At 46.1% G+C, this 25,641-nt stretch overlaps 1 protein-coding gene across 21 annotated transcripts in view; it reads right to left on the bottom strand.

Annotated features, from left to right (window-relative positions):
* The window catches only part of KIAA1217 (KIAA1217 ortholog), a 362,069-nt gene that overhangs the window by 176,951 nt on the left and 159,477 nt on the right, over positions 1–25,641 (bottom strand). For 11 of the 21 annotated variants that reach the window (XM_060192291.1, XM_007526403.3, XM_060192295.1 and 8 more), the window contains one exon: positions 6,302–6,500. In XM_060192291.1, coding sequence (XP_060048274.1) covers positions 6,302–6,500 — 199 coding nt within the window. Of the gene's footprint in view, positions 1–6,301; positions 6,501–24,007; positions 24,089–25,641 lie in introns of all 21 variants that reach the window. The other 10 variants (XM_060192298.1, XM_060192288.1, XM_060192287.1 and 7 more) reach the window with 1 other exon arrangement.

Raw genomic sequence — 25,641 nt, 5'->3', positions numbered from 1 at the left:
ATTCTGACAGCCCCTTGAGAGTGACCACCCATCTCCATCAGGAACAACATAATGGACCCCTTTGGGGTCCTCCATAGGACCTTGCCCTCAATGTGGAGCAACAGTGGTAGAGAATGTTCTATCCTCCAAAGTGGGGGTTGGATAACATACTCTATCTACCACCTGAAAAAGATGGGTTATGAAATTGGTGCAACTCCGAATGTTCCTACTCATGACTACAGTATGCGAGCTCAGACCTGCAGGGATGTAGAGGTCACATAGGCTCCTATGCTGAATATGGACCCCAGATCAGATCGAATCGATGGGGTTTACAGTCAACAATATTTATATACCTTATTTGGGAGCTACTCTCTTCCCTGATCCAGCTTTCTAGCCCCTTCTTCAGCCATGACATCATGCCCTCCCGATAGCTTTCCTATTCTTTAACCCCCAGGAGGTATTGTAGAGGATAGAGCATGGAACCTGAGTGCATGAAGTCTCAAGTTCGATCCCCAGCACCGAATACACTAGTGACGTCTCTCTCCCTTTGCCCCACCCACCCATCATATTCATTAATAAATATTTCTTAGCAATTACAGAAGCTAGACCTTCCACCTTTTGCACCCCATAATGAACCTGGGTCCATACTCCCAGAGGGTTAAAGAATAGGAAAACTATCAGGGGAGGGAATGGGATAGGGAGTTCTGGTGGTGGGAATTGTACCCCTCTTATCCTATGGTCTTGTCAGTGTTTCCATTTTATAAATAAATAAATTAATTAAAAAATATTTAAAACAAAAGAGTGACAACCATCTCTACTACCACCTAGGAAGAAAAAGAATAGTCACCTAGATAATTAATAATTCCCTTGGTGGGGTGGGTAGGCTCTCTCCTTCTAAACACTCTCCCATGCCATTAAAAACCTTTCTTGCTTATGGAGTCTGAGTGTTTAAGAGACAATTAGCTGTAGAGCAGGCAATACCACTGGCTGCCCCGCTGGTGAGGGGAGTCTCTCTTTTCTTCAGTGAGCCATCCAGAGTCTGGTCAGCAAAGGCATCTGGTTGCAGCCAGAAGGAAATTGAGGCTGCCATTCTTGTTTTCGCATGAGTTTTATTTTCAAATTCCTGAGGGCACACAGAAGAGTGGGAACATCTTGTGGCTACCCTTTCCCTGAAGGCCGGCTGGGGAGCAGCCAGACACCAGCCCCTGCCTCTGGTCACATTCCAGACAGGCATTCATAAGACAGCGATGGCACAAAGGACAAGACTCCATCTTAACAGCCAGCACTAATACCAGCAGGGCCATTTCTCATGGAAATCTGGTTTAAAAATTAAACTCTGCTGTAAAGTGGCTTTTACTAAAAAATTTTTTTTTAAGTCTTTTTTTTTAACTTCCTTTTTTCTCATCTTCTCTATTTGCCCTCAAGAGAGGGGGAAAAGAGAGTGGCATAAATTCCACTGAGAAGAATTTCTTTCTGAAAGGCTGCACGGTGGCACAATCGGTTAAATGCACTAAGCACAAGGATCTGTGCAAGATTCTGGGTTTGCAGCTCCCCACCTGCAGAGGGGATATTTCACAAGTGGCGGAGCAGGAAAATAATACAGTAAAAAAAAAAAAAAGGGGAAATGGCTGCCAGGAACAGTGGATTCATAATGCCGGCACTGAGCCCCAGCAACTGGAGGGGAGAAAAAAAAAAAACCTTTCTTTCTGGTTCTGGGCATATCCTCTGTAAACTGAGGAGTTGCAGGGCCGGACTGTGGCTGCCACAGTAAATAATGAGTGTCCCTTTCTCTACTCTTGGGCTCTCGAGCTCTGAGAATGGGTAGCTGACTCTCAGGATCAGAAAGGACTCTGTTCTATGGCCTGCTGTCCTCAAGACTGTTACAAAGACTCTAGCAAGGAGGCTGCTCTCTGTCTGCCAGGAGCCTGCAGGACACACCCCATGTCCTGCCTCCCTCTAGGGTCTGAAATGTGCAAATACAACATAAAAGAGGGTTACATTCTAGTGGAAAGGTGATTAAGCTGGCAGGTCTCTCTCCATTCAGGGAGCAGGAGTGGTAGAAAGACTGTCCTCAAGCCCCACCATCACGGCATCCAAGAGCACTGGGCTTCCTGTATGGAGGCCCTAGCCGACCATGCTCTAGAGAGGCTAAACTGCGCATGCGTGGAGGTGTAGCGTGCTTTTATTCCCATTCCGACCTCGTTTTGGACTCCTGGCGGCCACAGGGGAGGAGCATGAGGCCTTTCCAATCTTTTAACGTGCTATTAAAAAGGGGAAAAAAAATCACAATGGGGTGGGGGGGTTATAAAAAGTCTTTCATGCATAAGGTGCTGAAGTCCCAAGTTGACCCCCTCCCCCCGTCCCCACCACTGCCACCATCATAAACCAGAGCTGAACAGTGCTCTGGTTTGTCTCTCTCTGAAATAAGACAAACAAAATATATTTAAATTTAAAAAAAACACAATGAATACAAAAATTCATGACGAAGGGGCTGAAACATACACACGCAAACAAGATCAACAGGACTGGGGGGCTGAGCATCTAAAGGACAATGCATACACCAAACGGCCTCCATGACTCCCAGGAGACACCCACGGTGAGTATGCAAGAGCTCACAGCTCCCTCTGCAGCCTCCAGAGCCACTGACCTCCAGAAGCACTAGTCCCAGCCCCAAGCCTCCACCTGCTCCTGGTCACGGGTCTGTGGGGGAGCCTGCTCTTCCCAGAAGCTTGTCTGCCTGTTGAATAAAGCCAGGCACATGGGGATTCTCCCTTGGCCCAAGGCTGAGCGAGGTCCCTGGAAGGGAGGTTGTGTTTGGAACTGGATTGAGTCACACTTTCCTGTTTATTTCCCAACCCGGCTCAAATGAATTATGCCACCAGGCCAGGTGCAGCCAGGCAGACCTGCCCAAATCAGACACAAACAGGCGGTGAAGGGCAGCGTCTACCCCACTGGCCCAATGCCATCCTTATTTTCCAGAACCACCACTTGGCCTGCTCAGGCCAGTGTCTCCTCTCCTCTGTGATCCTTTGTTTCTCCCTAGTTGTGGAAATCCCAGACCAAAAAGCCCCTCTTGGAGCTGGAAGAACAATCACCCCAGATGCATTTGATCCGCTGTGACTCAGAACTCCCCCAGAGTATAACTGCAAGGTGGGAGCAGAGAACAAGCAGCACTTTGCAAGAAGCACAGCCAAGCAGATGAGAACACAGCAGCCACCCATGGCAGTCCCTAGGAAAAGGCTGCCACCAGCTCCCAAAGCCTCTCTGCCCCTGGGGCTTGGTTCCTGAAGCTGCCAGCATCTACCTACTTTGCCAATTGCACTTTGGCTGCCCTGGGAAATTCCAGCCTGCAAGACAAAGGTTCTATTCTTCTGCTAACACCATGTCCCCCAGGTATTGGTGGGGGGTGGGGTGGGTGGGAGAGGAACCTGGGCCTTTATTCTTGTCTTCATCTTCCTTTGCAAAGCAGAAACTATCTTTCCAGAGACCCGAGCCACACTCATTTCCTGCAAAGCACAAAGGAGAAATTCCACTCCTTGGCTGCCTCCCCACTCTGGCTTCCAGCATCAATCAGGTTAGAGAGCACAGGGTCCAGTGATCTGGGAAGAAAGCCCTGCCCTGCCCTGCCCTGCCCTGCCCTGCCCTGCCCTGCCTCAGTGTGTTCTTTGGATGCACCAAGCCCTTGTTTTTGTGCCTTCATTTGTAAATGGAGCTTGAGGCCTTGTGCCACTTAATGAACTATTTGACCTTACAAAATAAATACATACAAAGGCCTGCAAGGTGGAGGAGGACCTAGGTTGGGGGTGAGAGGTTTTTGTAGAAAACTGAGAAATTTGGCACATGTACCAACAACGGTATTTACTGTAAACCATCAATCACACTCAATGAAAATAATAATAATAATAAATAAAAGAAGGAGAAATACACAGCAGAACTTGGACTGGATTTGGTATATTTGCACCAAAGTAAAGGACTCTGGGGGTAGGGGGGTAGGCTTTCAGTTCCTGATGCATAATGGTGGAGAAGGACCTAGGTGTGTGTGTGTGTGGGGGGGCACTAAAGAGTTTTACTAAAAACTGAGAAATTTGACACATGTACCAACAACTGTATTTAATGTTTACTGTAAGCCTTTAACCCCTCCCCCCTCAAAAAAAAGGCCCAGAGGTGGGATATAGCTCCTCACTTGGTACACCTAAGCATGTGGGAGGCTTTAGGTTTGAGCCCTGGCACCGCATGGAAGTACCATGGCACTGGGGAAAGGTCCATGGATGGTGGAGCAGTGCTTTTGTGTCTCTCTCAAAATATCTATCTACCCACCCCCATAAAAAGTGAGGTTGGGGGAGTCGGGCTGTAGCGCAGCGGGTTAAGCGCAGGTGGCGCAAAGCACAAGGACCGGCATAAGGATCCCGGTTCGAGCCCCCGGCTCCCCACCTGCAGGGGAGTCACTTCACAGGCGGTGAAGCAGGTCTGCAGGTGTGTATCTTTCTCTCCTCCTCTCTGTCTTCCCCTCCTCTCTCCATTTCTCTCTGTCCTATCCAACAACGACGACAACAATAATAACTACAACAATAAAACAACAAGGGCAACAAAAGGGAATAAATAAATAAAATAAAATATTTTTAAAAAAGTGAGGTTGGAGGGTGGGATATGGAACTTTGGTGGTGGGTGTGGTATGGGACAATACATTGTAATCTTATAATCTTGTAACAAACTATTCATTACAAATAAAAATTCTTATATAGTAAAGAAAGAAAGAATGACAAAGTCATCTGGCCAGAGAGTGGTGGGTTTGTTCCTAGATGAGCCCAGCAGCACAAAAGGCAGTACTAGGTCTATCACTGGGGAGATGACAGTCTGAACTCATCTGTCAACAACTGTAAGCCAGTAGTGGTCCCCCATAAAATATAAAACTGATAAATAAATTTAAAAAGAAAGGAAAAGAGTGGTAACAGAAACACACACACACACCGCCAGAAAGTCTTGTGAATAGCTTCTTTCATTTATAAAATGAAAGCCTTGGTTTTCTAGCTTACGATAAAATATATGAACATTCAAAATTGACATTGATAATGAAAATGATAATAGAGTTCTTAAGGGGACAGTTGGGACACTCTGCTTGCCACCAGGGTTCCTCCCCTACACGTTCCTCTCTTTTTTTTCTTCAGGCAAAGCCTCCTGTTCCTGTCCCTTCATCTCACTCCATCTGCCTGCAAGTCCGGATCTGGAGAAGGAGCCTCTGAAAGGCAGGCTGATTTATAAAACACTAACACAGTGGGCAAGGAAGGCTACATCCTCCTGATCTGTACATTTTGTTAAAGGGCCAGGGAACATTAAAGCAAAACAACATAGAAAGGGAATATCCAGGGGCCAGGCAGTAGTACACTGGGTTAAGCACCCATAGACCAGAGCAAAGATCCCGGTTTGAGTCCCCTGCTCCCCACATGCAGGGTGGTCACTTCACAGGCGGTGAAGCAGGTCTGCAGGTGTCTATCTTTCTCTCCCCCTCTCTGTCTTCCCCTCCGTTCTCGGTTTCTCTTTGTCCTATCCAACAACAGCAGCAATAACAACAACACAATAATGACAATAACAACAAAATGGAAATGATGGTCTCCAGGAGCAGTGGATTCATAGTGCAGGGACCCTAGCAGTAACCTTGCAGGCAATACAATAAAAGAAAAGAAAAGGAAGAAAGAAAAAAGAAGAGGGGAGCTCCAGTGGCACAATTGGTTAGCACATGGTACTTACACAGAAAAAAGAAAAGAAAGGAAAGGAAAGGGAATACCCATTAAGGAAAAACAAAGGGAAATAGAAAGGCAGACAGGCAGAATTCTCTGCATTTTGGGAAAAATAAAAGCCTAAAACAACCTGTTGAAAGGAAAACTTATGACAACCCTGTAACCAGCCCTGCGCTTTTGGATTTCATCCCTGCCCCGGGGGCTCGCCGCACTCCACCTCTTCTGCCTGAGGCTGTTCATACCACCCTTTGTCCAGGCTTTTGAGGACATGGAGGATGTTCTCTGAACAGTGAGGAAACTCCTTCTTTGGTCTGTCTCTCACTATTCTCTAAAGCAGAAGCTTGGGAATGTCCTACAAACTCTTCTTTGAGTGGATAACCCCAGTCAATTCTGAGTGTGATCAGGCCCCTCCAAATAGCTTGGATTTGCTGCTGTGTCATCTTTCCAGTCCTCCATGCTTGATATAAATCAGTGAACTTTCGGAGTACTTGTGTTTTGCAACTCAAAGATGGAATAAATTTTTGGGTCCAGAGGCCACTGACATACAAACATGCGGTAATGAGGAGGCCGCTCCTCCTGAGGCTTACCCAGAGATCGCTCTTTCGTCTGGTTGGTTGACCTCACCACTGGAAGGCTTGCTCTAGTCCGGCTGCCTCTGGAGAAAGGACTTGGAACTTCTCCCTCCGACATGGCTTCCAAAGAGTCACCAGACGTCTCTGATAAATGTTCCACTGGCTCACCCAAACTGGGAGGCTGAGGACTGTGAGACAGCTTAGGGCTTCTTGTCTGCAAAACGCATTTGAGAGAAAGTAGGAAAGGAGGTCACAATTATGCTGAAAAGATTTTCAGTGCCATCAAGGTCTGCCAGTCAAGGAAATTACACGGTGTGTGTGTGTGTGTGTGTGTGTGTGTTGTTGGGGGGGAGTGGGAGGTCTATTGGAAAGACTAGATATAGAGAGCTAAGGACTGAAGGGGCCAGAGTATCAGCTGTGAGAGTTACTGAATGCAGTACATACTTCCTAGGTATGCCATTAACATTCTCATCGCTGGATACCAATGGTATATGTACCATTTTGATCAAAGAGTTGAATAGGAAAGATGGATGCCAAATATATTATATATGTGTATATATATCCAATATTTTAAAACCTATGTCAAACCATATTCCATAAATAAAGACAGCAAGAGATATTTTTATCACAGTTGAATTTTTAGCCTCATATAATTGTGATCAGAAAAGATATTTCTTATGATTTTAATCTTTACAAATTTATTAAGACTGCTTTTGTGCACTCAATATATAGTCAACCCTTGAGAAGTTCCATGTGCACTTGAGAAGAATGCATGTTTTTTTTCTTTGGAATGAAAGTTTCTTTCTTTCCTTTTTGCTGCCGGTGCTGCTGCTGGAACTTGGTGCCAGCACTATGAATCCACTGTTCCCAGTGGCCCTTCCTTCCTTCTTTCCTTCCTTCCTTCCTTTTTTATTTGATAGGGCAGAGAGAGTGGAGGGGGATGGGGAGATTAGAAGGGAGAGTTAAAGACACCTGCAGACCTGCTTCACCAGTTGTGAAGCTTTCCCCCTGCAGGTGTGAACCAGGTCCTTGTACATGGTAATATGTACAATGATCTATCTATGCTACCACCTGGCCCTTGGGATGGAAGTCTCACTGTATATCTGCTGAAAATATTATGTCTTATCTCATTGATTGCTTCATTCAAGACCACCATTTTATTGTTAACAGTTGGATTTGGGGGGGGGGCTGGAGTAGATATCTCCTAAGATTATATCTAGTTTTGGTTATTACTCATTTTGCCAATCAGCAAAAGGTATCTATAGCAACTTACAAACACAACACATCCCCGATTATCTCTGACTTTATTAGACTAACTCAAATAACTCCAATATGTTCTATGAGGTGAGGTCTGATAGCGATGCAGGAAAACAGACATGTCACTTAATGTTAAGGTACCAAATACCAATCGCAAAAGATTGTGTAAAGGTATCAGGCAGGAACTGTGGTACATTCATTCATCCTTTCCATCAGGTCCCCTGCCCCAAGGATGTCCATTATCAATTCCTGCAGACCATCTGGGATGTTTTTTTTTTTTTCTGTGTAATCCCCGAAATGATTTATTCTCATTTTATTTTTCACAAAGTCTGCTTCCACTTTGGAGACTAAGACTGTGGCTTTGAGAGTGGATTAAGCATATTATGGATCTAGAAACCAATCACTGCCCGGCTTGCCAGTGCTTGGACTCATCCACATGGGGCACTAAATAATATCACACTAAAATGTCCTCATCCCTGGCTTGAGAAGAGAACACATTTAGGCTAGCAAAATAGTCAACAAAAAATGTTACTTTTAAGCAAACACTAACAAACTCTGCTGTTGGGTCATCTCTGCCACCCACAGCAGGCACAGTGCATTTGATGAGCTGACACTTCCCATCGCAAAAGGCAATAATCCTCGAAGGAAAGCAAATCAATTTTCTGTTTCCTGTTCAGGGTCGTCATCATGGTCTTGTATGTAAAAATAAAGATGGAAGGATGAAGTCTCTTTTTAAAAACTTCCTGTATGCAGTGACTCAGTTCCAAATATAAGCTCCTCTCATCGTCCCCCCACCCCCCCAACGACATTCAAGTTCTCCCAGGGCACACTATGGATGTGTATTAGCAATCTCCTCACATGGCGCACTCCCCTCCCCTCAGATGCCAGCTCACTGCTGAGGCATCATTTAGTGCAGAGAATAGACAATGGAAATTGCTGACACCACCTCAGCTACCCTGTGATTTGATCTATGAAAGAAAAAAAGGAGGGGGATCAGAACTATTTGGAACCAGGACTTTGTGCTCTGTGCTTGCTGGGCTCCGGAGTTAGAAGTGTTGTATGTAGCGGGGAAGCCATTACAGAAGTCACACCTTCTGCACCCCATAATGACTCTGGGTCCATAATCCCAGAAGGATAAAGAATAAGAAAGCTATCAGGGAATGGGATGGGATACGGAGTTTTGGTGGTGGGAACTGTACCCCTCTTATCCTATGGTCTTGTCAGTGTTTCCATTTTATAAATTAATTAATCAATTAATTAATTAAAAAGACATTAAATATAAAGGGACCAGGCAGTTGTGTACCCAGTTGTGTGTACACATTATCATGTAAAAAGATCTGGGTTCAAGCCTCTAGTCCTCACCTGCAAGGGGAAAGCTTCATGAGTGGTGAAGCAGGTCTGCAGGTGTTTTCTTTCTGTCTATATCTCTACCTCTCCCCTCTCAATTTCTCTCTGTTCTATCCAGCCCACTAGGGAAAGACAAAAGCAGGCTAAGGATATGGACTGATCTGCCAAAGTTCATGTTCAGTGGAGAATCAACTACAGAAACCAGAACTCTCACCTTCTGCACCCCACCAAGAATTCTGGTCCATGTTCACAGAGGGATAAAGAAGAGAAGCTTCCAATGGAGAGGATGGGACATGGAGCTCTGGTCATGGGAATTGTATGGAATTGTAACCCTGTTATCCTACAATCTTGTTAATCATTATTAAATCACTAATAATAATAATAAAAAAAGAAGGGCTGTACATGGTTGTTGAACTTGGAAAGCATTCCAGGGATACTTTGCAGCCAAGGATGAGAGACCTGGAGCAGGTAGGCAGGAAGAGCTAAGAAGTGTGTTAGTGTAAGTGCAGAAGGGAGCTGGGAAAACACCATGGACCTGAAGGGATGGCTTGGAAAGGAAGAACAGAGCGGTAAGGAAGTGCTGTGGATGCCCCGAGCTAAGTCTCCACCCACACTCTTAAGTCTCTGCACCCTCTGGGCACACAGGCTAGAAGAGAGGGTATCATTGGTCACTGAGAGCTAATAGACACTTCACCTGTGGCAGCTGGGTACCAATTTGCCCCTACATATTTGCCCCTACATACAGCTTACTACTGAAAGGGGCTGTAAGAGACATATAGTGCTACCTGCAGGCTGTGTGTAAGGACGGTTTACACTGTCACTATATTCCACTTAGCCATCTTTGGAGGGTTCCTGGCTACGGACAATGCCCCCTTTCCTCCAGGACCATGTGGCCAAGCTCCTGAAGTCTGATGTCCTTCTAATTAAGGGGAGCAGGGCAGTCCTGCTTGGCCCCTGTTGTCCTAATATTAACAGCAAAGCATGGTCCCATCCTAAAGGATGGGATCCTGGTCTGAGCAGGAAAACTTAAGGTCTGTTCCCCCCTCCCCTTCCAGTGTGTCTCAGATGATTGGATCGAGCTGTAGTCACCTGTTTTGGGTTGGGCCAATCATATTCTCTCCCTAGAAAGGCAGCCCTGGGAGGAGGAACTGCTAGTCTGCAGCTAACTTCAAGCTTGAAGTCCTCAGAAACTCCAGGAGGAAAGGGTAAGGAAAGAGAACCAGAGAGGGAAAGAGAACTAAGAAAGGGTGAGCAGATCTGTATAGCAAAATGAAGATGACAGACTCCCAGAATTGCAATGGGAAAGCCCGAAGGGAAAAATGTGAAGCTCTCTGGTTCCTGTTACAATCACACACTGCAATAGTTTGCTAAGACCCTGCAGTTCATTCCATTTCTATTCTGAACCCCGTCTGACATGATTGCTGTGCCTTGAAATTGAACCATCACTGATAAAAGATCAGTTCTCACTTCTCCCCTCCTCAGGTACCCAGGTGGCTGTGACACTCACATGTTCATAATACTAGTAACAGCCATGGAGAAAGTTAACTTCACAGGAACCACAGATCATTCCCATTATTGTATATCTCACCAACTAATTTTTCCTGAAAGAATTATAGGGGATGGTGCGTTACAGGGTCACTAGGTTTGCAACTTGCAAATTTAGATGTCCTAATAACCTTGTTATTGAAAATCTGACTCTGTATGGTTTCATTGTTTACCAAAGGAAAGATCTGGGCAGGGGGGAACCTCTCTGGGACTTCACTACTCTGGGATGATGATATCAGAGAGGGGTGTAAACACACACACACACACACACACACACACACACACACACAGAGAGAGAGAGAGAGAGAGGCAGGCCACCACAGCACCAAAGCTTCCACCAGCAAAGTGGGAGGAAGGTTTGAACCTGAGCTGTGCACATGGCAAAGTGGTGCCCTCTCAGGTGAACAATGATGCCAACCCAAAGGACAGATATTTTAATACCAAGAAAAAAAAGGGAGGCGGCATCCTTACACCCGTTCAAAAAGTCTGGCCTAACAAAACAAACAACAACAACAACAACAAAGTGTTAGTTCCCACCGGGAGTTTGGCTCTCACATCAATTTGGGGGAAGCCCTTTCTCCATCTTACCTGGGCTTCCTGCCTGCTCCACAGCACTTGGTGCTGCTGTTCTGGGCCAGAGGGAAGGGTGGGGCACACGTCCCCAGGCTCACCTGAGCAGCTCAGGGACCTGCACATCTGGCTTTCCTTCCCTGCCTCCCACACCAGTCTACTTCCATTTCCATCCTGACCTTCTAGAGGTCCCCCCCCCCCAAAATCACCAAGTGACTCCAAATCAAACCCCCAAACTCAACAGAACATCCTTTGAGGCCGAGACTGTGCCTCCCTATCGACCTTCCTGTCATCTCTTGGCAGAGAATGTTTTATCACCTAAAGATGTTGAGGTGGCAGGCTTAATGATGTCCTCCCCACCTGTATCCTCTGTAGCCTTTGAGAATGGTTCTCCAGAAATTTTCACTTTCCCATGCAGGAGCGAGGGGGAAAGAGAAGAACTAAGGAGTTGAGTGCCTGCTTCCAAGCGTGATGTGACTGTCACATGCTGATCTCACGGACCCTTCCCTGAAGCCTTCCCAGCCAGCTTACACTGAGAACCAGCCAGTCTGAGCACCCTGCCCACAAGTCTAGGGGATCAAGTCTGGCACTTGGTGGTAAAGCCGCTGAGCAGGAATCTGGAGATGTAACTCTACTTTTACCCCAGTCCAAATAACCTGTGACCTAGCTAAGCCACAGTGTTCTCACCTAAAGACTAAAGACCAAAGACTAGCCCTCTCAGGACTAAAATTTCCCAACTCTAAGATGCATGCCACACACCACCCAGAAAAATTGCCAAACCACCCAGGAAACATTAATTTCACCAGGCTCTCCTTCAAATTATTTCTTGGATGGCACTTGCTCTATGGAAGTCAGTAACCAAGGAGCAGGAATAGCTCCTTTCTGGCACCCGTGCCCTCCAGTGTCACACATTCATTTTTAAGACTGTTGTACTTGCATTCTATCATCACGAGTAACTATTTGCTGGAATGTTCACCACAAGCAATACGCCAGGTGAATCACATTTTGTTGGTATGTTTCTAATTCTACTTCTAAAAACCCTTTCTGTTTCATTTGGTTTAAATCCCCCCTGCTTAACACTGCATTCTGTTTACATAACCACTGTATTCTATTTACATAACCACTGCAGGGCATTGGTTCAATCCCCACTGGTTCATGATATGTTTTTGCTCCGCCCCCTCTCCTTGTCACACTCTGATTTTCACCAGTCACTTTTCTCTCCACCCTCTCTGCGTCGCATCCTGTTCCCACCCTACTAGGCTAGTATATTTATAAGGACAAGATTGTTTGTAGTAGTTTAGTTTAGCTTAGCTTGGTATAGATTGCACTGCGTCCTGCATGAATAAAGAGATACTGCGTACAACCCAGCCAGGTAACCCCTGGTCTTCTGTTACCCGCCCGTGAAGCCAGCCCGGCGAAAACAACAACATTTATTCTTATTCTCTGCATCCCTCTTGTGTTTAGAGACTAAAGCCAAAGAATAAAGAAAGGCAAAGCCAGGGAGTCGGGCTGTAGCGCAGCGGGTTAAGCGCAGGTGGCGCAAAGCACAAGGACCGGCATAAGGATCCCGGTTCAAACCCCGGCTCCCCACCTGCAGGGGAGTCGCTTCACAGGCGGTGAAGCAGGTCTGCAGGTGTGTATCTTTCTCTCCTCCTCTCTGTCTTCCCCTCCTCTCTCCATTTCTCTCTGTCCTATCCAATAAGAACAACAACAATAATAGCTACAACAATAAAACAACAAGGGCAACAAAAGGGAATAAATAAATAAAATAAATATTTAAAAAAATTAAAAAAAAATTTAAAAAAAAAAAAAAGAAAAGAAAGGCAAAGCCAGAGGTAGACAGGATGCTGGTTTAGAGACGAAAGCCAAAGAATAAAGAAAGGTAAAGCCAGAGGTAGACAGGATGCTGGTTTCGCTCCCCTTTCCAGGCCCATTTGAAACTCTAAATTGTGGGAGTTAGGTGGTAGTGCACTGGGTTAAGCACAAGGACCCACAAAAGGATCCCAGTTCAAGCCCCCAGCTGCCCACCTGCAGGTCTACAGTATCTATCTGTCTCTCTCCCTCTCTGTCTTCCCCGCCTCTCTCAATTTCTCTGTCCTGTACAATAGCATGGGGGAAAATGTCCACCAAGAGCAGTGGATTCGTAGCGCAGGCAGCGAGCCCCCGTGATAATCTTGGAAGCAAAAAAGGAAAAAATAAAGAAAAGAAACTCTAGATTGTAATGCCAGATTCCAGAAAATGAAACTGGCAAGAGAAGCCTGACGTAATATGTCACCTGTCAGAACAGCAGGTGTCTGGTTAGTAGGTTTGTGCCTCACTGCCACGTTTTATTTGGAAAAGCAGACTCACCAGGGCCTTCTTGAGGCTTGACTTCACCCTCATTAATGCCCACCTTGCACAGAGGAATGTGTGTGTGTGGAGGGGGCACATGAAGCTCCCCAGAGCCTAGAATTCACCAATCAACATGGTTCACCATTCAGAGAATGTTCTAGTTTGGGGGGACTCCTTCCCAAGGGGCACAATGTGCCAAGTTCACAAGCAGTGGTGCTTCCTCTCATCTAGTTTCCTCTGCTCCCTTCTCCTCTAGAATCAGGAGAATGGCAGTCTCACTGAGGAAGGCATTAGTATCTATGCTTGCTCTCAGAGAACAGCCTTCAGCACCCAGTGAAGCCTGTGTGACTGTTCCATGTCAGAGGCTGATGCTGGGCTTGGGACAACAGATGGGGAGAAAGACAGAGCTCTCCTACCTAAGTCCATCTGACTTCCATCCTGCCTCCTGCCATTACATCAACCCATCCCAGGCTGGTCTTGTTGGCTGAGTTCTTCTCCCTGCTGGCCACCTACATGCCCGGAGGGGAGGGGGGGAGTTGAGTCTTAGGACCACTGGCACGTGTGCTTCCAGAAGTAATGGTCCCAAGCTCTGTGTGGCTCAGCGGCTCCTTCCCACACATCCGTGATGGAGATGGCCAGCAAAACATCCTGAGCCAGGCTCTCTCACCACCAGTCTTCCAAAGGCCAGCCAAGGGCAGTAGTCTGAGGGTACCCACAGTTCTGGAATGGTGAGTGCATGAAGCCTGTGTTCTTAACAGAAAACTTGGGTGCAAAGAGTCCAGCTGTTACACACACACACACACACACACACACACACACACACACACACTATCCATCTGGGCAGTTCCTGTGGACAGTGTACACACACACACCCAGGCTTCCTAGTGACTAGGAGCACCCAGGCCTTATAATGAGAATGACATGCCAACACACCATGCCTTTTATTTTATTTTGATTATTTATCTCTAAGAGGGACTGGAGCATTACTGAGCTCTGACACAGGGAAGTGTCAGGGACTGAACCTGGGGCTTGGGAACTCAGGCACACTAGCCCTGTGAGTACTCCATCACTAAGCTGACCCCCTAGCCCATGCCACTCTGCTCCAGTCCAGGTTTTTCAGATAGAAGGAGAGAGGTGGAGACAGATGGAAAGATACCACAGCACCCTAAGTTTCCCCCAGCGTAGTAGGAACTGGGCTCCAACCTGGGTCCTAAGCATGACAAATTAGACATGCGATCCAAGAATCGAGTGAAGGTTATCTCCCCAGTGAAGCACCCAGCCCACTCCTTGTTCAAGGCCACTCCCCAGCCATGCAGATCTGCCTCTCAGAAGCCTCTCCTACTCCAGTTTCGGCTTAGTCAAAGTGTGAGGGTTTTCTCTAGGATTTATTTTGATGAAGTCTCCTTGATAAAGTCAGTCCATGTGCTATTTCTTCAAGGGTACTATTTCAATCCCTACCCTCCTTCTTTCCACTGAAAGAGTATCCAGACATTCTTCATGTTTTTCACCTGTGAAAACAGACTGCTGTTTGGTCTGGAGTAAAATCAGATGGTACAGCCGTCGAGGAGAGCAGAGCCCTGTGTCTTTCCTCACTTTTTCCTTTTCCTTCGCTTCATTAGACCAGAGAGATCAGAGTTGGAAAGGCCGTGATGCCTAGGAGTCAGGGCATCGCCTTCTGAGCCAGAGCAGGTGTAGTGAGGCAGACACTCACGAGGCACAGATGCCAGGCAACTGCCCTCTGCCTGTCACTGGCACACTGAAACCCTCAGAGATGTCCAGGAACAAATGACAAGGCTACCACTGTAGAGAAAAAGGAAGCTCCTTGGGGGCTGGGTGGTGGTGCACCTGGTTAAATGCACATATCAATGCACAATGACCAGGGTTCAAGCCCCTGCTCCCCACCTATTGGGGGGGATGCTTCACTAGTGGTGAAGCAGGTCTACTGATGCCTCTTTTTCTAACTACCCTCTTCTCCCCTCCCCTTTCAATTTCTCTCTGTCCTATCAAGTATCACAGAAAGATTAAAAAGAGAAAAAAAAAAGAAAGAAAAAAATGGAGCAGTGGATTCATAGTGCCGGCACCAAGCCCCAGCAATAACCCTGGCGGAAATATTTTTTTTAAAAAAGGAAGCTCCCTGTTCTTTACAGATGCACAGGTTATTTGTGTGACAGACTAATATTGCAAAATATTATTCATTTATTTCATTCTTGTAGATGTGAGCAACAAATAAAAAATCTGAAAGGCCAGAAGAGAGCTCACCTGACCATGTGCAACGACTCGGCTTTGAGCCCCAGCACCATGTGGGATAATTCTAATGACACTAGCAGAGCTCCGGGGGACAGTGGTATGGTCTCTCCTCTCCTTCCTCCAACTCCACTCATAAAAAAAAAAAAGAAAGAAAGAAAAAAAGAAAAGAAAATGGGGGGACAGGTCATGACATGCCTGTTGAGTGCACATGTTATAATGTTCAAAGACCTGGATTCAAGCCCCCAGTCTCCACTTGCTGTAAGGAAGCTTAGCAAGTGGTGAAGCAATGCTGCAGGTGTCTCTCTGTCTCTCTTCCTCTCTATCTTCTCTTTCCCTCTCTATTTCCCTCGGTCTATTCAATAACTAAATAAGTCAATATTAAAAACTAAAGCAAGGGCCAACAGTACTGCACATGCACAAGGTCCTGAATTCATCCCCTCAGATTGCAAAATAACAACAATATATTACAGAACACCTACCCATTGTTCTAGGCAGCTGGCAGCGAGACGCTCTGTTCTCAGGTCTTTCCTGAGGGAAGGGCTACTCAAGGGATCTTTCTGTTACAGAGGCCACGTAAAGACCCTATCTCTAGACTGGGCAGAGAAAGCTAAAGTATTGGCAAAAGGAATCTGCAACTGCACACACACACACACACCACACACACACACACACACACACACACACCCTGAAGGAGTGGAGAGCTGCTAGTTGGGCAGGAAGAAAGGGCTGAATGGCTCTTAGGACCAGGAAGAAGATGGCAGCTCTTCTGGTGGTGGTGATGGTGGAGACAGGGATGCCGCTGGGGGGTAGGGGGGAGGTGTGTGGCAACTGAGAGGGGCTGAGGAGCCTCAACAGGGCACCTGCCCGCAGGTTCACCACACAAGATCTCCCTTGTGAACCCCAGGCACACAGAAACCTTACCCAGTGAGCCTGGACTAGGCCGGCCCTCCAGGATGCCTTTCTGACCCCCGTGTGAGAGGTCTTTCCCCCCCATCCACGCCACATGTGATGTAACTCGGTAATGGGTGAAGCCAAGTTGAACTGATTTGATTTCCAAAACCTCCACAAGGACGACTCCCAATACTGGAGTGTCAGGAATCCCATGTGTAAGGACTAAATTCAACCTAGAAACAATTTAGCCAGCTGGCTATCAAGTTACAAAGTAGCCAGGCTCTGGAATCCTGTGCAATCAGTCAAGATGTTTTGAGTGAGAACGAACACACACACACACACACACACACACACACACACACACACACGTATTCAAATATCAGCATTGGTTTTCTCTTTATTGTGACATTCTAGGTAACATAATTTTGTTTTTCTTTCTCCAAGATGAGAATATATTGCTTTTGCAAATCAGAGAATGACTGACTAAGCATGCTATTTTCTAAAGAGCAGATCATGCTAGGGAAAAGGGGATGAGTCCCCTGGCAGAGTGGGCACTTCACCATGCCCAAAGACCTGGGTTCAAGATCCCAGCCATGACATGGGAAATACAAGTCTATGGGTGCAAGCAGTGGAATGATATCATGGTGTCTCTCCTTATCTCTCTGTCTCTCTCTCTCTTTGTGTCTCATCCTACTTGATACTGAAAACTGCTGAAAGAGATGGAATTGTGCAGGGATAAAAGATCTCATGGGGGAGGGGGAACATCAGCCGAGAGTAGATGAGGGGAGAGATGATTTTCTCAGAAAACATTTAGAATTCCAAAGGGTTCTTATCTACAATGACCTAGAGAAACCACTGCCCATATCTGTCTGTCTTCTAGCAGGAACTTGCCTTTCTAGATAGCCCCTAAAATGAGGGTATGGGCTCATGGAAATAACACAGTTATTTATAGCACAGTGATGTATTTTCAGCCCATGCACAAGTGAGTAGCCATCCAGTAACATGCATGTTTGCCTCCAAAAAATGACACAGGGAATTGAGCCAGAAGAGCCAAAAGCCATCAAGTGAGGGCAGGACATGAAGACCATAATGCACTGCACCTCGGGAAGGGACACACTCGTGCCTGCCACTCTGATGCCATGACAGTCACTTCATGCGAAGGCTCTGAAGGTGTGACTGCAGGCAAAGTTGGAATCTCTGCAATTACTTTACAATCACTTAAACAGCCTCTACTTTGTCAACCTCTCCATGGGGAGTGGATGATTTGCTTTTTTTTTTTTTTTTCTTGGCTCCAGGGTTATCACTGGGGCTGGGTACTGGCATTACAAAGCCACTGCTCCTGGTGGCCATTTTTTTTTCTACTTTATTGGATAGGACAGAGAAAATTGAGAGAGGAGGGGGAGATAGAGAGGGAGAGAGAAAGAGAGATACCTGCAGACCTGCTTCACTGCTTGTGAAACATCCCTACTGTAGGCTGGGAGCAGGGGCTTGAACCTGGATCCTTGTACGGGTCCTTGAGCTTAGTACTATGTGCGCTCAACCCAGTGTGCCACCGCCTGACCCCCACTTCTCTCTCATATATATATATATATATATATATATATATATATATATATATATACATATATATATATTGCATTTAAAAGGTTTGCTTGTGCTCAGAGGGATGGTGAAGCCTGCCTCCCTTCAGGCACGGAGTGCTTGGTGCACTGCTTCTAGCTCAGAACAAGACATCCACCTGCTGCTACCTGCCCTGTGCCCTACTTCTACTGTGACGCAGACTCACTGCTGCAATGGCTCCTTGAGTGGCTTCCAGTGGACTCCCCTCCAAAGCCTGCATGAGAGGAAGGCTCTTTAAGGACAAGGAGGCCTACATCATCTCTATGTTAGCATCTTCCACCTCGTGGCAAGTAACCGCATCAGCAAGTTCCCAATCTGGCTCTCATTACCGCCGTCCCCCACTGCTCTCAGACTCTCGTTCCCGCGATTACAGAGCTGATTACAGAGCACTGAGCTCGCCTCTTGAAGGGGTTGGTCCAAAACAAAAGGTCAGATGCAGAAGAACACCGCTTTCTGCTTGACCCTGGATGTTCCTTTGCTGGTGGTGTGAGCAGACTTGACTCTTCTAGAATTTAAAAGGCATTTACTCTTGCAGGAATAATAAGGATTACTTGGCCCAGTGCTAAGTGTGTTGATATAGGAAATATCGCTTCTATAGGAAAGGGGCAGCTACATTTAAATGTGTGAGTTAATCACAGTGAGCTGTATTTGAAGGCTGCTCCTCTTTCTAGGAGTTTCGGATTAGTCACCTTAGGCTAGAAGTCTCTTAATTGCAAGCTGCCTTGAATCCATCAATCAGTCTCTTCTGTCCTTTGGAAACAAGACGGGGTGTTTTATAAACAAGCAACTTCACTGGAAGTAAGAAGATGCCTTTGCTACTGGGGCCCAGGAATGCGCTTAAAAGGCTTTTGGATGAAAAGTGTCCAGTGAGCATGCCTGCTATTATGGGGATCAAAGTGAAGGGACCTGCGTGTAGGCCTTGAGTTGTCAAAGAAAATACATCCAGCCTACCACGTACTGCCCAGCACGTACCTTGCCAGGTCCTCCAACAGAAGCCATCATTACGTGCCTCTCTGCAGCCCAGGCTTCGGGGCTCTCTGGAGAGGACACTAGGCCCCAGGCTCAGGGGTGTCCCTGGGGCTGAACTGCAGAGTGGAGCAATGCAAGGAGCTTTCCTGACTGCAAAGCCCCTTCCCTCAGCCTGTGGGAGCTCTGACATGCTCACCAGAGTGAAGAAGATAGAAGACAGCAAGCTGGTGACTGGTCAGAGGGGACACAGTGGTCCCTGTTGGGGCTGGGCCCAGACCCTCTCTAGAGTTTTGGGGAATAGAATTTTTTGTTATGTTCCACCTCAGGTTTTCCAAACACAACCCCAGCACCGCCACCACCACTAGTTCCTAAATTCACTAAAATTATTTTTTGTTTTTCATTTAAAATTTTTAAAGATTTTATTGTATTCTTTCATATGAGAGAGAGAGAGAGAGAGAGAGGGAATCAGTTATCACTCTGGTACATGTGCTGCTGGGGACCGAACTCAGGACCTCATGTTTGAGGGTCTAGTGCTTTAGTCCACTCTGCCACCTCCTGGATTGCATGGAATTGTTTTTTATTGTCAATTTTTTACTAGTAATTTAATATTGATTTACAAAGTGATAAGATAACAGGGATATAATTCCACACCCTTCCCACCACCAGAGTTCTGTGTCCCCATCCCCTCCTTGGAAACTGCAGTAGTTTTCTCAAGGTCACAGATAGGGACTGACTGTTATTTCTATAACTATATATCTAGATTTATGTAAATTTCCCCGTTTTTTTAATTTATAAAAAGGAAACACTGACAAAACCATAGGATAAGAGTGGTACAATTCTACACAATTCCCACCACTAGAACTCTGTATCCCATCCCCTTTCCTGATAGCTTCCCTATTCGTTATCTGACTGGGAGCATGGACCCAGGGTCATTGTGGGATGCAGAAGGTGGAAGGTCTGGCTTCTGTAATTGCTTCCCCGCTGAACATGGGCGTTGACAGGTCGATCCATACCCATACTCCCAGCCTGTCTCTCTCTATCCCTAGTGGGGAAGGGCTCTGGGGAATCAGGGCTCCAGGACACATTGGTGGGATTGTCTGTCCAGGGAAGTCTGATCCTTCTCTTCCTTTCTAAGTCAAACCTGCTACTTCTGATTGTCCTTTCCTTTCCTTTCCTTTCCTTTCCTTTCCTTTCCTTTTCTTTTTTTTTTTTCTTCTTCTTCTCTCTCTGAGTCCTGATGGAATTGGAGGTAAGAGCCCTCTAATCATCTTCCCTTAACATTTATCTGTCTGTGGTCTGTGAGTATGGACCATAATTCTTTATGGGCATGGAATTACCTTGAATAAAGAGAACACCTTGGGAAGGCTCTGACCCATTCTGCAGACCAGCAGTTCTGCTATCAGTGAACCTTGCTATCGGGAAGGTGGTCAGGGCTTGGAGAGACAGACGGAGGCTAAGACATAGAGTGGGAGGACTTTACTCTGTGGATCTGCTCTTATAGAATGCAGACTCCAATTCCATCAGACCCTGGATCTTTTGGTCTGTGAAAAGGGATCAAAGAGACCTGACTGCAAACTCTGTGGAGGGAGGTGAGGGATCTTCACCCACCAAAGCACACATTATTAAGCGCAAAGACCTGGCGTCCAGCCCCCTGGGAACACTATGCAAAGGGCAACCTTCACAAGTGCTGGAGCAGTGCTGTGGTGTCTCTCCTTTCTCTTGGTTTCTCCTTTTCTACCTCTTATCTTCCATTTAAGGGGGGGGGGAAGCACAGGGAGTGGTGGGGTTGTGCACGCAAAAAACCCCAGCAAAAATAAATAAAATAAAATAAAATAAAAATAGGGAGTCAGATGGTAGCGCAGTGGGTTAAGTGCAGGTGGTGTGAAGTGCAAAGACCAGGACTGGTGTAAGGATCCCGGTTCGAGCCCCCGGCTCCCCACCTGCAGGGGAGTCGCTTCCCAAGTGGTGAAGCAGGTCTGCAGGTGTCTGTCTTTCTCTCCCCCTCTCTGTCTTCCCCTCCTCTCTCCATTTCTCTCTGTCCTATCCAAGAACAATGACATCAATAATAACTCCAACAATAAAACAAGGGCAACAAAGGGAATAAATAAATATTAAAAAAAATAAAATTAAAATAAAGTTGCAGTGTAGGAGTAAAACAGTTTTGGAGGGGCCATCCAATAGTTCACATGATAGTTCATTAAAATTTTTTATTTATTCATTTATTAAAATGAGACGCCTGCTCCTAAGGCCAATTTTTATTTTGTTATTGTGGACTTGCCTCTTTCTTTTTATTATTTATTTATTTACTATTGGATAGAGTATGGAGAGATATTGAGAGGGAAGGGGAAGGGAGAAAGGGAAAGAGACAGAGAGACACCTGCAGGCCTGCTTCAGCACTCATGAAACTTTCCCCCTGTAGGTGGGGATCAGGGACTTGAACCTGGGACCTTGGGCACTGTAATGTGTGTGTTTAACCAGGTGTGCCATTGCCTGGCTCCTGCCTCTTTCCTTTTTATTAAGATATTTAATTAATGTATTAATTAAATAGAGACAGCGAGAAATTGAAAGGAATGGGGGAGAGAGAGAGAGAGACACCTGCTGCACTGCTTCCCTCCTTGTGAAGCTTTCCTCCTGCAGGTGGGGACAGGGCAGGAGGACTTGAACTTGAGTCTTTATGCATCATGACATGTGCACTCAACCAGATGTGCTACCACCTGGCCCCCATTTATCTCTTTCTAGAAGCCAATGAGCCTTAGTACTTGGTCTTATAAAGGATCAGAATAGCTGCTGTGGTGAGGAGTGACTGCCAGGCGGTGGGGCAGGGGTTGGTCCTCTGGGAATGACAACCAGCGTGTAGTTTTATTTTTTTACTCGGCACCACCTCACAGGGGGGTCTAGAGGGCTCTGCTCCCCACTGTTGGGTGTCCTGAGGCTGGTGGGTCTGCTGTGAGAGGAGAGGACCTGTCCTCTCTACCTTGTTGTGCCCACTTGGCTTTTGCCCAGGTCTTGTGAAGTGAGTAAGCAGTTGCTGCCCAAACTAGAGGTCTAGGGCATCTCACAGTCACTCCCTCACTGAAGAGAGACACAGCATGGCTCCACTCCCCACCATATCGCATCCCTCTCCTTCTCCAAGGTCCAGTAATGTCTGCACTCTGGGAACAACTCAGCCATGACTATGACTGAGTCTGTGCATCTCATGCAAACACCTTTGTGATTTGACAAGTGTAAAATCAAGTTAAAAGTGCTCTCTCCATAGATACAAAATAAAAATCCCACGTGTTGAGAACAAATAACAGTCACCATGATAATTTGTGTGTCAAAACTGGGGGAGGGGGGATTCCTTGGTAAACTCTCCAATATCCCTTTACTTGCTGTCAAACTCATTTACTATCAAAAATAATGAGCACTGAATTTATTTGTTTCAAACAGAAGCCACATAGAGCAGTAAAGGGGAGCAGGGTTACCCCGACACTACAGTTTCTGCTGGAAAATCCCGCGCCATGGTGTCAAAACTTCACTCTGGAGTAGTGAGGAACAAGTAATGGCGGAAGATAATGTCGGAGGTGAGTGTTCACTATAGTAGGCTTTTTTCATTCTGCATTTTAAAAAGGTATGTTCATCTGCTTCTTGTGTGAGAGAAAGAGACCGGAGCACCTCTCGTCTCTGGTATAATATGCTGCCAGGGATTGAACCTGTGGCCTGTGGGAATCTCAGGCATGCCGGCTGGGGTTCTGAAGGAATGAGCTAGTAACCTGTTCCTCTTCTGCATTTCTCAGCTCCCAGCTGAACCGCCTGGGAACTGAGATGGTGCAGAGCTGGACAGCGCCCTCCATCTGTCCGTAGTGTGTCTAGCCCTGCCTTCACTTCGGTCTGTTTGGGCAGGAATTTTCTAATTGGAGCCTGTGACTGGACTAAAGAGATCCCAGAGCCTGATTATAAAGGAAAGGAAGGTGAAGGGGTCAGTCAGGACACTGACAGGACGGACCAAGTGGCAAGGAGTCCCCTTTGGTCACAAGCCAGGTCGCTGTCACTTTCTAAGCACAGTCTCTCCGATCCTGCAGTAGAGGCCAAATGGTTCATACCCGTGCCTGCCCAGGGGTAAAGCTGAGAAAAAGTGTTTATTTAGAGGACAAAGAGGATGAGTTCCAAAAGGGTCAGTGAGTTGGTGCAGGCCTCTGACCAACCAGCCAGGGGGCATCCTTACTCCCCAGACCCCCAAGTTTTGCCATTGTGACTAACCTGTTATGAAACTGAGGGCACTGAGAATAGGGATTGGGGATACAGAATGTGAAAAACTCCATGACCTATTAGCTGTGTGACTTGGGGCAAATTTACTTAACCTCTCTGAGCTCCATTACTCCCTTTGTAAAACAGGGATCCCAGCACTCCAGCCCCACTGATTTGCTGTGAGAAATTAAAGCTCAGAAAATACACAGAGCAGGCTGTGGTGTAAAGGAAGGTCCAAGGTGAATGTGCCTGCTCCTTCTATTATTATTATTATTATTAAGATGTGTGCCTGAAAGAGTCTGTTATTAGAGGTAATAGTGTAGAGCAAAGGGAGTCACAGAGCTCTGGTATTGTTAGAATCTTGGGGGGTGTCTGTCTCACTGCTACACCTCTTCTGTCCTTCTTGTCAGATGATCTTGCAAATTTCCCTCAATCAGCTGTGACATTACAACTCAAGTCTGTGGGACACAGCGCAACCACCGCCAAGCGAGCATGCGATTAGTTCCAGCTTTCCTGTCAGCCCCCCACCACAGGGAAACACACATCTCAGTTCCTTTGCTAGCAGTTGGCTTCTAACGGCCCAAATCAAGGCTGGGGGCAAAGGACAGGGTTTAGTGGCAGCACTAGTGGCTGACACGGGTGAGAATGCCACACACAGCTGAGTCAGAAAGGAAAGGCACAATTGGATGCAGAGAAAGAGAAGTTACAAATACTAACTCGCTGGGCTGATTCAATTTTCATCAAGAACCTTTGCATGTCAAGTTCTGTCTGGAGAGAAATCAGCATGCCTTGCAATGCCTGTATGACAAGAGAAAGAGAGAAAACACAGACAAGAAAAAAAGGTGAACACATGAAAAGACAAAGATTAGGTTGCCCCAATGGACAATCTATTCCTTCAGGATGAAAATGTAGTAATTATACCCTCTTTCCCTTAAAAAAAAAAAAAAATCTTGCTTCAGGCTGAACTTTTCACACAAGTAATCTCTTCACACAAGCATGTAGCCCCCTCCCCCTTTGTTATCTGTAAAGGTGTCACATTGGTGTGGGGTCCCTGTGTTGTCCCAGAGCTGCAGGGAGTTGTCAGCACCTGCCAGACCTGAGTGAAACACCTTCCTTAGCAGTGTGGTGAATCCCCTGGGCTGCCTTCTTGAATGGCACTGGCTGTGGGAGAGTGGACAACAAGCCCAGTGTTACTCAATATAGTCCTCAAGGTCCTCACCATTGCATCCACACAAGAAAAAGATATCAAAGGCATACAGATTGAAAAGGAAGAAATAAAACGATCACTACTTGCTGATGACACGACAACCCTACAAATTCCACAAAAAAGGGAGAAACTAGAAATAATAAATTCTGTGAAGTAACAGGATACAAACTCAATACACAAATCAAAATGGATCAAAGATCTGGATAGTGGACCAGAAATTCTACAATTTATAGAAGAAAATGTTGGTGAATCTTTTCAGAACCTTCACATCAAAGATGTATTTGGAGACTCAACCCCCTGGCCATGGGAAATGAAAACAAGAGTTCATAAATGGGATTACAGGAAACTATAAAGCTTCCATACACCAAAGGCAAATTATACAAGACAACCAAATAAATGGGAGATGCTATTTGTGTAGCACAGACTTGCTCCATACAGAATTGGTACAGATCTACAAAAGAAGTAAATAATAACGATCATAATAATAACCCAGTAAAAAAGTGGGCCAAAGAACTAAACAGTTTTCTTATAAAATTTTTATTATATTTATGTATTGGATAGAGAAATGTGACTCAACCAGGTGGGCTACGACCTGGCCCCAACAGTTTTCTTAAAAAGAGATGCACATGGCCCATAAAGACATGAAGATATGTTCCACATCACTGATCATTAGAGAAATGCAGACTAAAACCATGCTGATATTCCATCCTACTCTGGAATGAGAGTGACCTACATCAACAAAACAGGAAAAGGGCAGGTGTTGGAGAGGTTGTGGAGAAAAGGGAACTCTGCTTCACTGCTGTTGGGAATGCAAACGGGTGCAGCCCCTTTGGAAGACTGTGTGGAAAGTCCTTCAGCAGATAAAAATGGAATTACCTTATGATCCAGTAATATCACTCTTAGGCATTTACCCAAAGGACACACTAACACTGCTTCAAAGGGACACAGGCACCCCTATGTTCATAGCTGCATTATTCACATTCACCAAAGAGCAGAAGCAGCCTAAATGCCCATCATCAGATGGCTGGCTAAAGAAGTTATGGGATATATATTCTACAGAACACTACTCTGCTATCAAAAAAGATGATATTGTGTCTTTTGGGGCAAAATGGATGGAACTGGAGGTGACTATGCTTAGCCAAAT

This window comes from Erinaceus europaeus, chromosome 6 (assembly GCF_950295315.1).
Source record: "Erinaceus europaeus chromosome 6, mEriEur2.1, whole genome shotgun sequence".
Classification (NCBI taxonomy): Eukaryota; Metazoa; Chordata; class Mammalia; order Eulipotyphla; family Erinaceidae; genus Erinaceus; species Erinaceus europaeus.
Note: the sequence above shows the minus strand (reverse complement) of the source record. Positions and strands in the feature narration are given on the sequence as shown.